The 12186-nt window shown below is 49.1% G+C and overlaps 1 protein-coding gene across 1 annotated transcript in view; it reads right to left on the reverse strand.

Annotated features, from left to right (window-relative positions):
• skia (SKI proto-oncogene a) overlaps positions 1 to 6289 on the reverse strand; it is a 64314-nt gene extending 58025 nt beyond the window's left edge. Inside the window, exon 1 of the mRNA XM_006804261.3 lies at positions 4962 to 6289. Within this exon, the coding sequence (XP_006804324.1) occupies positions 4962 to 5867 (906 nt within the window). The 5' untranslated portion in view covers positions 5868 to 6289. The remainder of the gene's footprint in view (positions 1 to 4961) is intronic.
• Positions 6290 to 12186: the final 5897 nt, after the last annotated feature.

A 12186-nucleotide genomic window follows, 5' to 3' on the forward strand; every position in this document is an offset into this window, starting at 1 on the left:
GAGCGGCTAAGCCACACGCCATTGGCCGACTGGTCGTCAAGAGAGGCGAGGGGTGAGGCGGGTCACCTCTTTATTTGGGGAGGGAAAGGTCATGCAATACTAGCTGCCCTACAAACAGCATGAGGGGGGATGGGGTACCTCCAGTGGCTGCTATCATACACAAAGGCTGCTCCTGGTCTGACACAGCAGAAAGTAACCTCCCCCCTCCCATCTGACTCCAGTTCATCCTGGATCCATCTAGACGGCATCCCTCACCAACGATGGCGGCGTTTATTGTCAAAGATTAAGAAAAGCTTAAAGAAAGACAGCAAGAGGGCAGAAGATTGGAATTTTCCATGGAAACGCATGTCCTACATACACATCAGATTATCTCCACAGCCTGATCTCGCATCTTCCTTTGCACTTTATACAGACATGGGGAAAAAAAACTTTTACAGATATGACTCTCTTTTAATCATCCATGCACTCCATACACAGAGTGTGGACAGGCTGCACCATTCAGTTAACATCACCCAGGTGCTGGGTTAGGCTTCAGTGAGTCAGGCTAATGTTCACCTGTCTTTGTAGGACTCACACTGAAATCTTTTTACTGAAAAACCTGTAAGAAGAAAATGTGACATGTCTCAACATTCAGCACTGGTGAGCTCACCAGCAGGAGGACTGGAGGAAGCCTGACTGCTTGATTCACTGATGTTAAAGACCAAAAAACTGTCAAACTTTTTGACCAACTTATTTTCATGCACATCACTAACACTGTCCCCTCTTGACAGCTCAACCTATGTAAACACTCCCGGGGAAGGAGCTGCAGGGGAGAGCGCGCTGCTTGGGCACGTCCAGTTATGCTGATGAATAATTCACAGACCACCTCATTAAACAAAAATGCCTATGGTTACCTACCATCAGCTGTGGCTAACAGCCAAACTAGACACCAAATTCCATAATTTGGCTGAGAAAGAGCTTCTGTCCCACGAGACACCTGTATCAGGTCACTGGGTCTTCTCTTACCTGTGCTATAATCCCAATGAGACACACTTAAGGTCCTTTGAAAACGTAAGAACAGCCACAGCCAGCCGTGTGTGCTTGTGTTATCATACGGCTCGGAATATTCTCACAGGAATGTCAAAGACTGGAAGGAAACACTTGATTGTCACGCACGCTACTGGCTCGTCAAACCGATATTCAAACTTTCCCAGATGACCTGCATGCAGCCACGCACAAACCTTATCTGGCCTTCTCTTTTTTCACCCCTCCATCTTCTTGAAATGGACAGGCAGACACTTATTGACTTCAAGCAAGTATGTGTCCATAGCAGGCAGAGATATGACTGCAGCGCCGTGTTTCGGCACCACTGCTCTTTGTATATTTCACCAAAGATTTCACTTCTCACATGTTGGAAGAAATAGTTCTTCTCAGCTGTGAATCCAATCAAATCTTACTCAAGCAACGTGTTGCCACTGAACATCTCACAGCTTCTGTAAATTTGAAGCCCTATTTGAAATAGCTGATAATCAGAAATAAGGACTGTGCACAGTACATGAGGAAAGAAAAGTCCTTTTGTTTGCACAAGTGAAAAACTGTTGATACAAATGGCTTGTAGCAAGGAGACATGCTGTATGAAGACAATCACTGCACCCAGTTCATTTCCACCACCGCTGGAGTCGCAGCCTTTTGAGAAACGTTCCAAGCAAACCTAATAGCCGTACACCCTGCTCCCACAGAGAGGCCTGTCCTGAGAGCAGCTGCAGTGGAAACAGACTTTTCATCTTATGGCTGGTCCTGAGAGTTTTTGTCATGGAGCACAATGATTCATCGCTGATGTGTTTTTCCATATAAGAGAGCAAAACACATGCTTTTTGTTGTTCACTGCCAGCATAGAAGAAGAAAGCAGCAACCCTGAATGAAACACTCTTTTTAAATATTCTTAGAAAGTGAAGAATACTTTTGTCTTTGAATGTGCTCCATACCTTCAAGCAAAGACTGAAGCACCATTCACACAGTGAGGTGGTTCATTTCCAACACTGTTCTGACCCACAGCTCGAACCAGAGACACGACTCTATAATGTTAGTCGTGTTTTTAATGGGACGGCCCAAAATATAGTATTTAATACAGCAGCAGAACTCATTACAGAGCCCTGACTGAATGGGTGTCCTCTCCCAGCACAGGGCACAAAATGCACTTTTTATGAAAAGGAAAATAGGAAAGTATACAAACTGACCGAAACAGCCACACAGTTGGGCTCCATTGCAAACTGCTGCACAGGATCAGAATGGAAATATTCCCTGAACAGCCACTGAAACGCACAGCTCCCAGCTGTTGTTCTGTCTGCTGTGTGGACATGGCTGACTGTCAGCAGGCTTAGCCAGCACTGCGCCTTGCATATGAAACAGGACATGGGCCTATATCCCCTGTGGGAGTTCACTTCCTCTGAGCCCCCACCACCACAGCCCCACGTCTCTCCTGAAACAAGCAGCTCCTTCAGCTGGAGGCCAGATATTCCAAGCACCGGGGGTAGGAGGGTGGGGGCAGCAGAAAGGGAAGTGCTGGCTTCTGCACGTTAGAGATTTAAGAAGTGCCCTGACTTGGAAGGATATATTCAGACTCGACAGTTGTGCGTTCCAACCCTACACAGGTTTGGTTTGAGCCTTTCCTCAGCCACACGTGGAAACAGCCTGCAGGAATGTGTTGGTTGTCAGCACAACAACGCAGCATATGTGGAGCATCGATGCAAAATGGCCTCTGCTATTGTTCTGGCTGGTTTTTAGTGCACATCTGTCTCTGAACAAATCCCATCCCAGCACTTTAGGAGGAACCTGGAAGCTCCGCAGACACACACATGCTTCGCTCACGACCAGTTACAGTCGTGTACACATGCTCACCACTCTGAGGAGGCGCACATCTGCAATATGAGCACAGACCGATGAAGCAACAATAATAATAATAATACAGTAACCAAGAAGCCCGAGGACGACCCTCTCCACGTAGGAAGGTGCCAAAACCCAAACAAACCAAAAAAGTCTGAGGTAAACTTTTTTCAAAGCCAAGCACGAGTCGAGCTTCAGCTGCCCACCACCATCCACCACAGCCACCCTCAGTCCTCATATCTCTCTAAACCAGGCAGACTGTGCAGAGCCGACGTCACCGTGAGGCCAAATTATAAAGTTAGTGTCACACTAAATCTGCAACCACAAGCCTTATCTCCACATCCTGATGTGGAAACCCACTCATTATGTGTGCCAGCCAGAAAGCAGAAGCCTGGCATGGCAACCTGGGGCAGGCCTGCGCAGGAAAACCTTCCCCAACCTACGTGGAACGCTTCAATGCATTTGTGCAGCCTGCACTGTGTATGCATCCTACAAGACAAAAAAAGTAAAAGTGAACTTGAAGTTCACACTTTCTCCACAACTGGAGGCACGCTGCTAAATGTGGACAGCTTTTTTTACTCTGTGATTCACTCGTCTCAGGAGGAAGCTTTCTAAAGAGCGTCTGCAAGGAGGGAAGTGTGGCAATATCGCTTCCTGTGTCTGTCTGCTATGCGAGACTGCTGCTGACACTTCTCTATCAGTCTTATTAATATTCACTGAGCTGCCCTCCTTTGACAACAGTGACGCATTTCAAAATAAGGCGTTGTGGCGACATCCTCCACAAACATTTCCTCAGCTGTGCCCAAATGTGTTGAGAAAAAGGAGAGCAACAATATTTCTCAACCTGTGTGCAGTCCCTCAGATGCTCGGGGGCGGGGCTTGAATTAAAAAGCATTTCAAACAAGCCTTGAGCTTAACATTCGGGCGCCCCGTCAGCACTTGGAAAAACACAAGAGCCCCCTGAAAGTGGAGCTCCTTGAGGTGTGTCCACTCAAGTCTGAATGAAAGTGTGTGCCAAGAGTGTGTGTTCACCGTGCATGGTAGGACTCTGGCACTCTTCAGGACTTCAAGGGCCTCCCTGATCTCCCTTTCTTTGGCAGGTTTTTCTGAAAGAAGCCTCAGTGGAGAAGTGGAGGAAAACTCTTGTAAACACTTGTGCTGTTGCTTTCTGAGCCTCATCAACAACTCCGCTCTGCTCTACAAGTCCACCGAGGAGAGGGAGAGTAGGCAAAAGGAGGAGCCCTGTCAGAGGTGGGTGGCTGGCCTGGTAGAGGGGGTTCTGATGTTTGCTGAATGCTTCCCTTTGTTGGGATCATGTTATGTTTCCACCACAATACTCCTAAACCCCGCTTCATCAGCTCCATTCATGTGTAACAGTTCATGCAAATGGGATCACTAGCCTTTTTCCCCCTACAGGGGTGGGATCAGTCTGCAAACACCAAAGCTAACACAGAGTCCTTCCATGCAGCTTTAAAGCTCAGAAAAACAAACCTGATGATTGAGGCTGGAGGTGTGTGACCACTGAAAGCACGCAGAACCTAAAACCTGATTACTGGGACTGTTCAAACAAGAACACAAGAGAACATGGATAAGACTAGAGAGAGGGGAAAATGACATCAGCACTGATTAAACCACAGACAAGTAAAATGACACATATGATACCAGCTTGGTCTGTCACACTAACAGTCAGGTCTAGCTCACCCACTGGAGATAGAGACAGTCACAGACAGCAACCCACTGAACCACAGTGTTCTGAAGAAGGGACAACATTATCTCACAACTGTTGTTTACTATTTCCCATTGAGCCATTTGTTGGGAAATGAGATTATATTTATTGTACAGGCCAATAAAAAGCGACCCTTTAAGGTCAGATAATGGCTTTATTGCCACCAGAGGCATATTGTTGTCGCTGCTGGATGACGCCCAATTAGTAAGACCACAGTAGCAGCAGTGACCAGACACTGTCAGGCTCAGCATCCACTCCTGAAACGTGTTTGCTCGGACATGTTTCAAGTTTAGTGGCCCACGCTCGTTTTAACGTTAAGGAGAAGGGTGGCGGATAACAAGCTGCAACAGTTAGAGCTCGGAGACCAGCTCACCTTGGATGATGCTTTCCTCTTGTACTTGTTGGCGAAGTCGAATTTCTCCTTAATCTCGTCCAGGAAGAGCTCGAGGCGGGCCTTCTCCTCTTTCTCCGTGTAATCCTGGCCCAGGAGGATGTACGCCCTCCAGTTGGCCGAGTCGAAGCCCCAGTGGCAAGTCCTGTTCTCCTGCGCCTTGTGGCCGTGCACCACGAACTTGTGGGTCGGGTACATTAGTCTGCAGTCCATGCACTGGATGCACGCTGCGTTCGGGTTGGTGTACAGCTCCGGCACGAATAAGCCTTTGCACTTGCCGAAGCACTCGTGGTAGACTTTGAAGCTCCTGTCGGTGAACTGCAGCTCCAGCGAGCCTCCGTTCATCTCTTTCTTGCAGCGCGGCGGGTAAGCGCCTCCGTAGATCAGGGCGTTGCAGAGCCGCTCTGCGTCCGTCTTGGTGATGAGACCGCAGGACGGCGCCGAGAAGGGCAGGATCCCCATGACTTTGAGGATCTCCAGCTGGTCGGCCGTGCAGCGGGAGCAGTAGATGTGCAGCTCGTCGCACACGGAGTTGATCTGCTGCAGGGTAAAGTCCCGCAGCACCGTGTTGAGAATCTGCGGCAGGCACAGCCGTTTCTCCCCGCCGACCACAAAGCAGGAGATGGTCTCCCCCTCCAGGACCGTCTCGCACCTCTCCGTGGAGCGGTCCGACGGGATGAAGAGCGGGCCGGGCATCACGGGCGGCGGCAGATGCTGCAGAACCGGCTCGGGCTCCTTCCCGTCCTTCTTAAAGAGCAGCTCATGTTGCCAGCGAGCAGAGAAAGCGGCCGGTCCACCCAACGAGCTCATAGAGCTGAGGTGAAACTGCTTGAGAGTTTGTTGCAGTCCCGGATGAGGCTGGAAGCTCGGCCGACTTACAGTCTCCATGCTTTTCCTGCAACTTTAGATGCGTAAATCCTTCCTACGGTCGACCGGGAATCACAACCAGCTAGGCGTCCTTCAACCTGGTAAATCCACCGCGTCCCAGAGCTGATCAGATGTGCGAAACGCCTCATCAACCATCCAGGAAAAAAGTCCCAGCTGCAGTTTTATTCCCGTGTGTGAGTCAACACCGACCAGTCGCTCCCTGTAGCAGTGAGCCGACTGTCCATATTTGAAAAAACGGCTTCCAAACTCCACCGAGGCGAAAAGTTCCGTTTGTCAGGCTTGAAAACGAAATGTAAAAATCCTTATTTCAGGTTCTTTCCGCTGTCGAGGACGAAACATCCACCTCGTTTGCCCCCGCAGTTCACTCTGACTGCGCGGAGAGAAGTCTGAAGAGCCAGTCCGCTCGCGAGAGCTCTCTCTCCCCCAGTCTGAGTGCGCGTGTCTCTCTCTCTCGCTCTCCCTCGCGCTCCGTCTAGGTCTCTCTGTCGCGCGCTCACTCACACGCCCCCTCCCTTTGCGTTTGTGTGTCTGGCTCAGTCATTGAATCCCGGCCAGGAATGTGAGTGACTCTGCAGGCAGGCCGGGCTCTTCCAGGAACAAGCCGCCACCCCCCGCACGTACACGCGCGCACGTGCACACAGAAAAGAGAACAGCAAAGAAGAAAAAGAAACCAACTGAGCAAAGCAAAGACAACGACGCATTCAGGCCGTGGAAGAAAGGGAGAATTTAGACGTTTTCCTACTTTTTCTAAGGCGTAGATGGGAAATGGTGTTCTTTTTACTACGTGGCACCCCAAGCTGTGACTATACAGTCTAATATAAGATTGACTGCATGGTTGGATCTTAAAGGAGAGACTCTTCTTTTGATGAAGAAGCTTTATTTGTCACTCGCAGTTGCCTGCAGCGAAACAGGACCTCTTCCGACTATACATACATTACACAAACGTCACGCCGGTGAGACAAGTCAGAACAGGTAGCATAAAGAAAAACAATGAAATGTACAACACAATAGGCAGAGGAGGAGAGAAAAAGTAAAATATTTTAAAATATTATTGCATTTACTTTTTTATTTTGTACTCTGTTCCTTTATTATTACTATACACCTTTATCTGAATGATTTTAGACTGCTAATAACGTTTTTGCATAATCTTTTGCATAACAACATTTTTTGCATCTTAAAAATTATTATCATTAAGTTATTTAAAACCCAATTAAGCATATCCTATTACTGCTGCAATATTATAACGTGGGTAAACATCTGGAGCACACAGTTTACACATTGGTGACCAATTTCGACTTTTGTCTGCATTTTAACTCAACATGCAGTTTGTTTACAGCAGCGGTGCAGTAATCCACTGACGAAACCCCGACGGGAACGGAATTTTCACGCAAACCAGGAGTGCTCGTATTTACCACATTTCCCGTGTACCCTGAATCTAGCAGAAGAGCTGGGCGTCTATGTGAATCATTTGGTTCACGGCTGCTGTCAAGACAGAGAGAAAAAATCGAAAGAGGATGGGTGGTGTTTTGCGAGACAAGACAAATTTAGCTTTGGAAGAGGAAACGCAAATTGCACGGCTGACTGCGGTTTATTTATTTTCCCTTCTGCCTGAATGTGTTAAAACTGTTTGGCAAGAGGCGCCGAGTAAACAAGTTTCATGTGTTGGCGACCTTGAGAAACCATCCTGCTAATGAAATGGCTAGAGTTTTGTTTTTTTCCACAGACCAGCTATAATAAGTTGTTAGTGGACATTTGAACGTGTACCTGCGCTCTCGGCATCTCAATTGTAGCCTACATTTAAAACTTTTCTTGTATTTGCTTTAAGTAGCAGGTCGCCTAATATATCAGATCTGTAAATACCAACCATATAAATAGACAGAGGCCGTGCACGGTTGACTTATTTGTTTTCCCTGAACTTTGCTATAACAAGTGAAGAGGAGAAAAATAAATGGCTGATTCAAACATACAAGCTCAACCTCAGCGGGTCCGAGTCGAAGTTCAACTCCAGTACGAGTTTGCTGTTCCTGTGGCGTCCCCTACCCACACAGTGTTGTAACTGCAACGTTATGGCAGGATCGGGGGTCAAGGATCTCCCGCTGCAGACCAGCAACAAGTCTGACTAAACATGATTAAATATCTCTACTGCAGCATTTTATTATTTAGTCACCAAAAACTCTATAGCACTGAAATTATTTATTCATTAATTAGTTACACTAATAGAAAAGTATCTTTATCCCGCCTGTAACAATAAAATAACATATTTAAATTACAGTAGTTCTCAGTATTTGTAGAACTGCAGAGTAACTACTCAGTTATATGAACCCCAAAGAGTTTGTGGTTCTGACTATCAGTGTGCTGTCTGCAGCAAGACAGAACATGAGATTTATGACTGCACAGTAATCTGTGCTCTTTGACTGTATGTGTTAATACAGCGAGAGATGGCTTTAAAAGGAATGGGGTGAGTTAATAGACACAGCCCCAACAGTGACTGATTAGGTGTAAAGTTTTAAAATAACCGTTATACAGTGTGCAGCCAGTGGACCTGATGTGTTGGAGGCACCGGTCTGGGCTCCAGCCCTTACAAATGGCAGATTTCTTAGCAGCAGGACACCATCCTCTTAGCCAGCATACAGCTGTGGCACCGATTCTGGCACACTGTGTTTGCTGGCTGTGTGTGGATTTTGTCTTCTCTCACCCACAGTTTCAAGTGAGATACAAAGCTTTTGTTTCCTTTAGGCTTCTCATTCCATCAAGGCCAAAGCTGTTAGACAGTGCAGAGTGTGTGCCAAGCCTCATTTTCAATGATTCATGTTCTTACCAGCAAGCAGTGCTTGTTACCCCCCCCCCCCCCCCCCCAAACATCCAGCGAGCTCATCTGTGATTATCATTTACTCATGTGGTTAGTGAGGTAAGTTCGAATTCAGACCTTCAGTGTCACAACAGTGGCTCGCTTCTTATCAGGGTACATCACCATGGTAACTTGTGCTGTACACTAGCACGCTCTGCAGCAGGTTATTTTTGACAGAGCTGAGACAGTGCTTAGAGCTAATGCTTAAAATCTTTCCTCCCAGGACTAATCCAGAAAACCCCAAAGAACGACGGCAGCCTTTCCTCACATGGTCATGGCTGCAATTCCATGTTTTTGGAACGTAGGCATAACCAATTCCTTTTTTTTTTTTTTTTTTTTTTTTTTTTTTTTTTTTTTTTTGCCTGTCCCATTTGGTTCTTTAGCCGTCAGAATTGTTGTCTGAAGACCAACAAGGATACCCAATGGATTTATTTTGCCAAATGGATCATCATGGCATTGCCGTATTGGTCCATTTGATCGACCTTTGTTTTTATTATTTATTTTATTTTATTTTCAGTTCTGACAGACGGGACAGACATGAGTGAGGGATAGGAAAGGGAGAAAGAAAGAGGAAGGAAAAGAAAAACAGAAGGGGAGAGGGACAGTGAGAAAGGGGGGGGAAAAAAATATCTCCGGGATCACCTGTTGAGAGAAAAAGAATAGAAAACAAGCAAAAAAAACCCAAAACAAAGCAACATACTATACACAACACCATCGCATTAATCTAGCTAAGTGTAAACAGCAGTAAATACTAAATATTGAATGTTGTTGTGCAGCACGCAGGACAGACAGCGCACAATGTGCTTTGAAGTAGCAGCCAAGAAAGGTGTGATTTAAGTCTACGAACAGTGAACACCTGTGTGCACACCTGTGTGGATCGGCGCGCTTGTATTCAAATGGTTTCCCCATGTAATGGTCTGCAAGAGGATGTAGAGAGCCATAGCCCTGTCCCCCAGGGCATGAAGCAGGCATGGGGGAGATCCAGGCCCCAGACATCCAGAGGTCCCAGAGTGCAAGAGCCCAAGGAGGACCACCGGAGGGGCATCCGTGCCACCTTCATGGGAAGGGCTGAGGATACCCAGGCGAGGGGTCACCCAGTAGCCACTGGGCAGAAACTAGAGGGGGCTGCACCGGCGTGCCCGCCGGCTCCGCCGGCAGCCAGCTGTGCCAGAGTGAACCGAGCCGCAGGCACAGAGGCCGGAGGCCCAAGGGCCCTCCGCGCCCCGGAAGAGGCCTGACTGAGCAGCAGGCGCCAGGCCCCGCCAAGTAGCCACCGGGAGTGAGCTGGCACATGACCTGAGCGCCCAGCCCCGGACACCAAGAACCAACAATGCACCGACCCCTGAGGGCATCAGTCACCGGCAGGGAGTGTGGTGAGGGGAGATAGGCCTCCACACTTGGAGGGCCTGGGAGTTCCCAGAGAGGTGGAGTCTAAGACCCGACCTGACATATAGACACAGACAAACAGGCACACACAGACACAGACATGCATTCCCACCCTCATGCACACATATACAAACACTCAGCACTCACCCAACGTAGGAATAAACGTAAATGGACATGTACACACAATCACACTCCCCAAACATACTCTATACCCCGGGTCCAGGTATCCTCGCCCCCAGAGGGGGAAACGGCACCCAGACCCAAGAGATGTTACCCTTCCCTCCGGGGTGGAGGCCAGCAGACCGCCCCAGGCTCCGCAGCAGCAGGGAGGCCAATTGGACAGCCAGCATCTCTTCCCAGCCCCCCCGCCCCGATGGCTAGCAGAGAACGGGGGTGTGTTAAGACCCCATACCCTCCTCCTCCCGCTCAAGTGTAGTGTTGCTGCGTGTTGCTCTGAAGTGTATTTAAAACAAGGGAGAGCATGGTGCTGCTGCCAGAGAGCAGCAGGTGTTAGCACGGCCCCTCCCGAGAACCCTCAATGTCTACATGGATTTAAAATTGAGAGGTGGGCACCGGCGCCAGAGGTAGGTTTGAATACACAGACCGTCTACTGGACGCCGTTAACGTGCCCACCCTCAAGGCCCTATATATATATATATATATATGTGTGTGTGTTATGAGAGTGTAAGTAATGTGGATGTCTAAGTTGTGAGATAAAATTGAGGCACAGGTGGCCAGAAGAGGACAAAGGGGGGGGGAATGTCTCCCCTGCACCCTGGTGACACACCCGCACCCCAAAGCCCTACCTGTGTGGGTGGGTGTGGTGGAGCGGGAAGAGGGAGGCAGCCGGGGATGGGGAGGAAAAGAAGGGAGGGGAGGGTGTCCCTCCCTAGGGCCAGCTCCCCCGCTGACCCCAATAGGCACCCCCGTCCTCTGGTATCCACCAAGGCAAGGGAGCCCAGGCCCATCCAGACCGGGGCCTACGGCAGCAGCACCGCCAAGCCCCACAGGACCCGGGGCAGCCCACCCCACCCCACCGCAGAGGAAACTGTACCCACCCCAACATTCAATCATCTCCCAGACTACACAAGACACAGACACCCAGGTTAAGTTTATTCTCCACCTCTCCTATGTCTCTCCCCCACCTGCAGAGTGGACTCCTGCAAAGATGGAACAACCTCCCTGCCAGTTGAAGAGCCCCCCGGTTAGGCCGATGCATAAGAGGCCCCCTGCGCCAGGGCTGAGCCCCCGTGCACCCACCCGCCCACAACCTCGGCGACACACCGACGAGGACCGAAGCCCCCAAGGCCCAGCCAGAGCCCCAGCACGGAGGCGAAGCACCCCCGAACCCCAAACCCCCACGCCCGCCCCGGATCCACTCAGGGGCAGCCAGGCCACCAGGCCAGTAACCTACGTCCGCCAGCACAGACCATCCTCCAGCCCCGCTGCACGCGGCCACGAGGAGAACAACCTCTGAGAGCGACCAGAGCCACTAACCAGGTTATGAAAACAACCCCCGGGTTAAGCCCTCCAGGGATAACGTCTCTAGGGGTCCTCTAGGTGTCCTAAGCCCATCCCAACCTCCACATCAACCACAATAGCCAAGGCGGGACCAAACCACGACCCCCCTAACCCCGCTAGGTGATGGAGCCGATCAAAGGAGCCCAGAGGGATTGATCTAATGTGGTGGCAGAGGCTATATCGAGACTAATGTGATCTATTAGATAGTTTCTATATTGGCTAGAATTAAGATTATTTTTATTTTTCCAGTTCATGAGGACCGTTTTCTTGGCGATGCATAGGGCAGTAAAAACCATGTGGACTGTATTAGTTTCTGTAGTGACATCATCCAAATTTCCCAACAAGCATACTAAAGGGGAGGTTGGAATTTTACATTTCAGACACTTTGATAAGTCTTCACATATCTCGTGCCAAAACTTCTGCACTGGTGGACAGAACCAAAGAGCGTGGATGTAATTGTCTGGTGTATTGCCTTGACAGTGTGAGCAGTTGTTGGCGGATGTAAAGCCCATCTTGAACATTCGATGACCTGTATAGTGCACTCTATGCAGTATTTTGTATTGT

Source organism: Neolamprologus brichardi, chromosome 20 (assembly GCF_056152115.1).
Source record: "Neolamprologus brichardi isolate AB-2024 chromosome 20, ASM5615211v1, whole genome shotgun sequence".
Lineage (NCBI taxonomy): Eukaryota > Metazoa > Chordata > Actinopteri > Cichliformes > Cichlidae > Neolamprologus > Neolamprologus brichardi.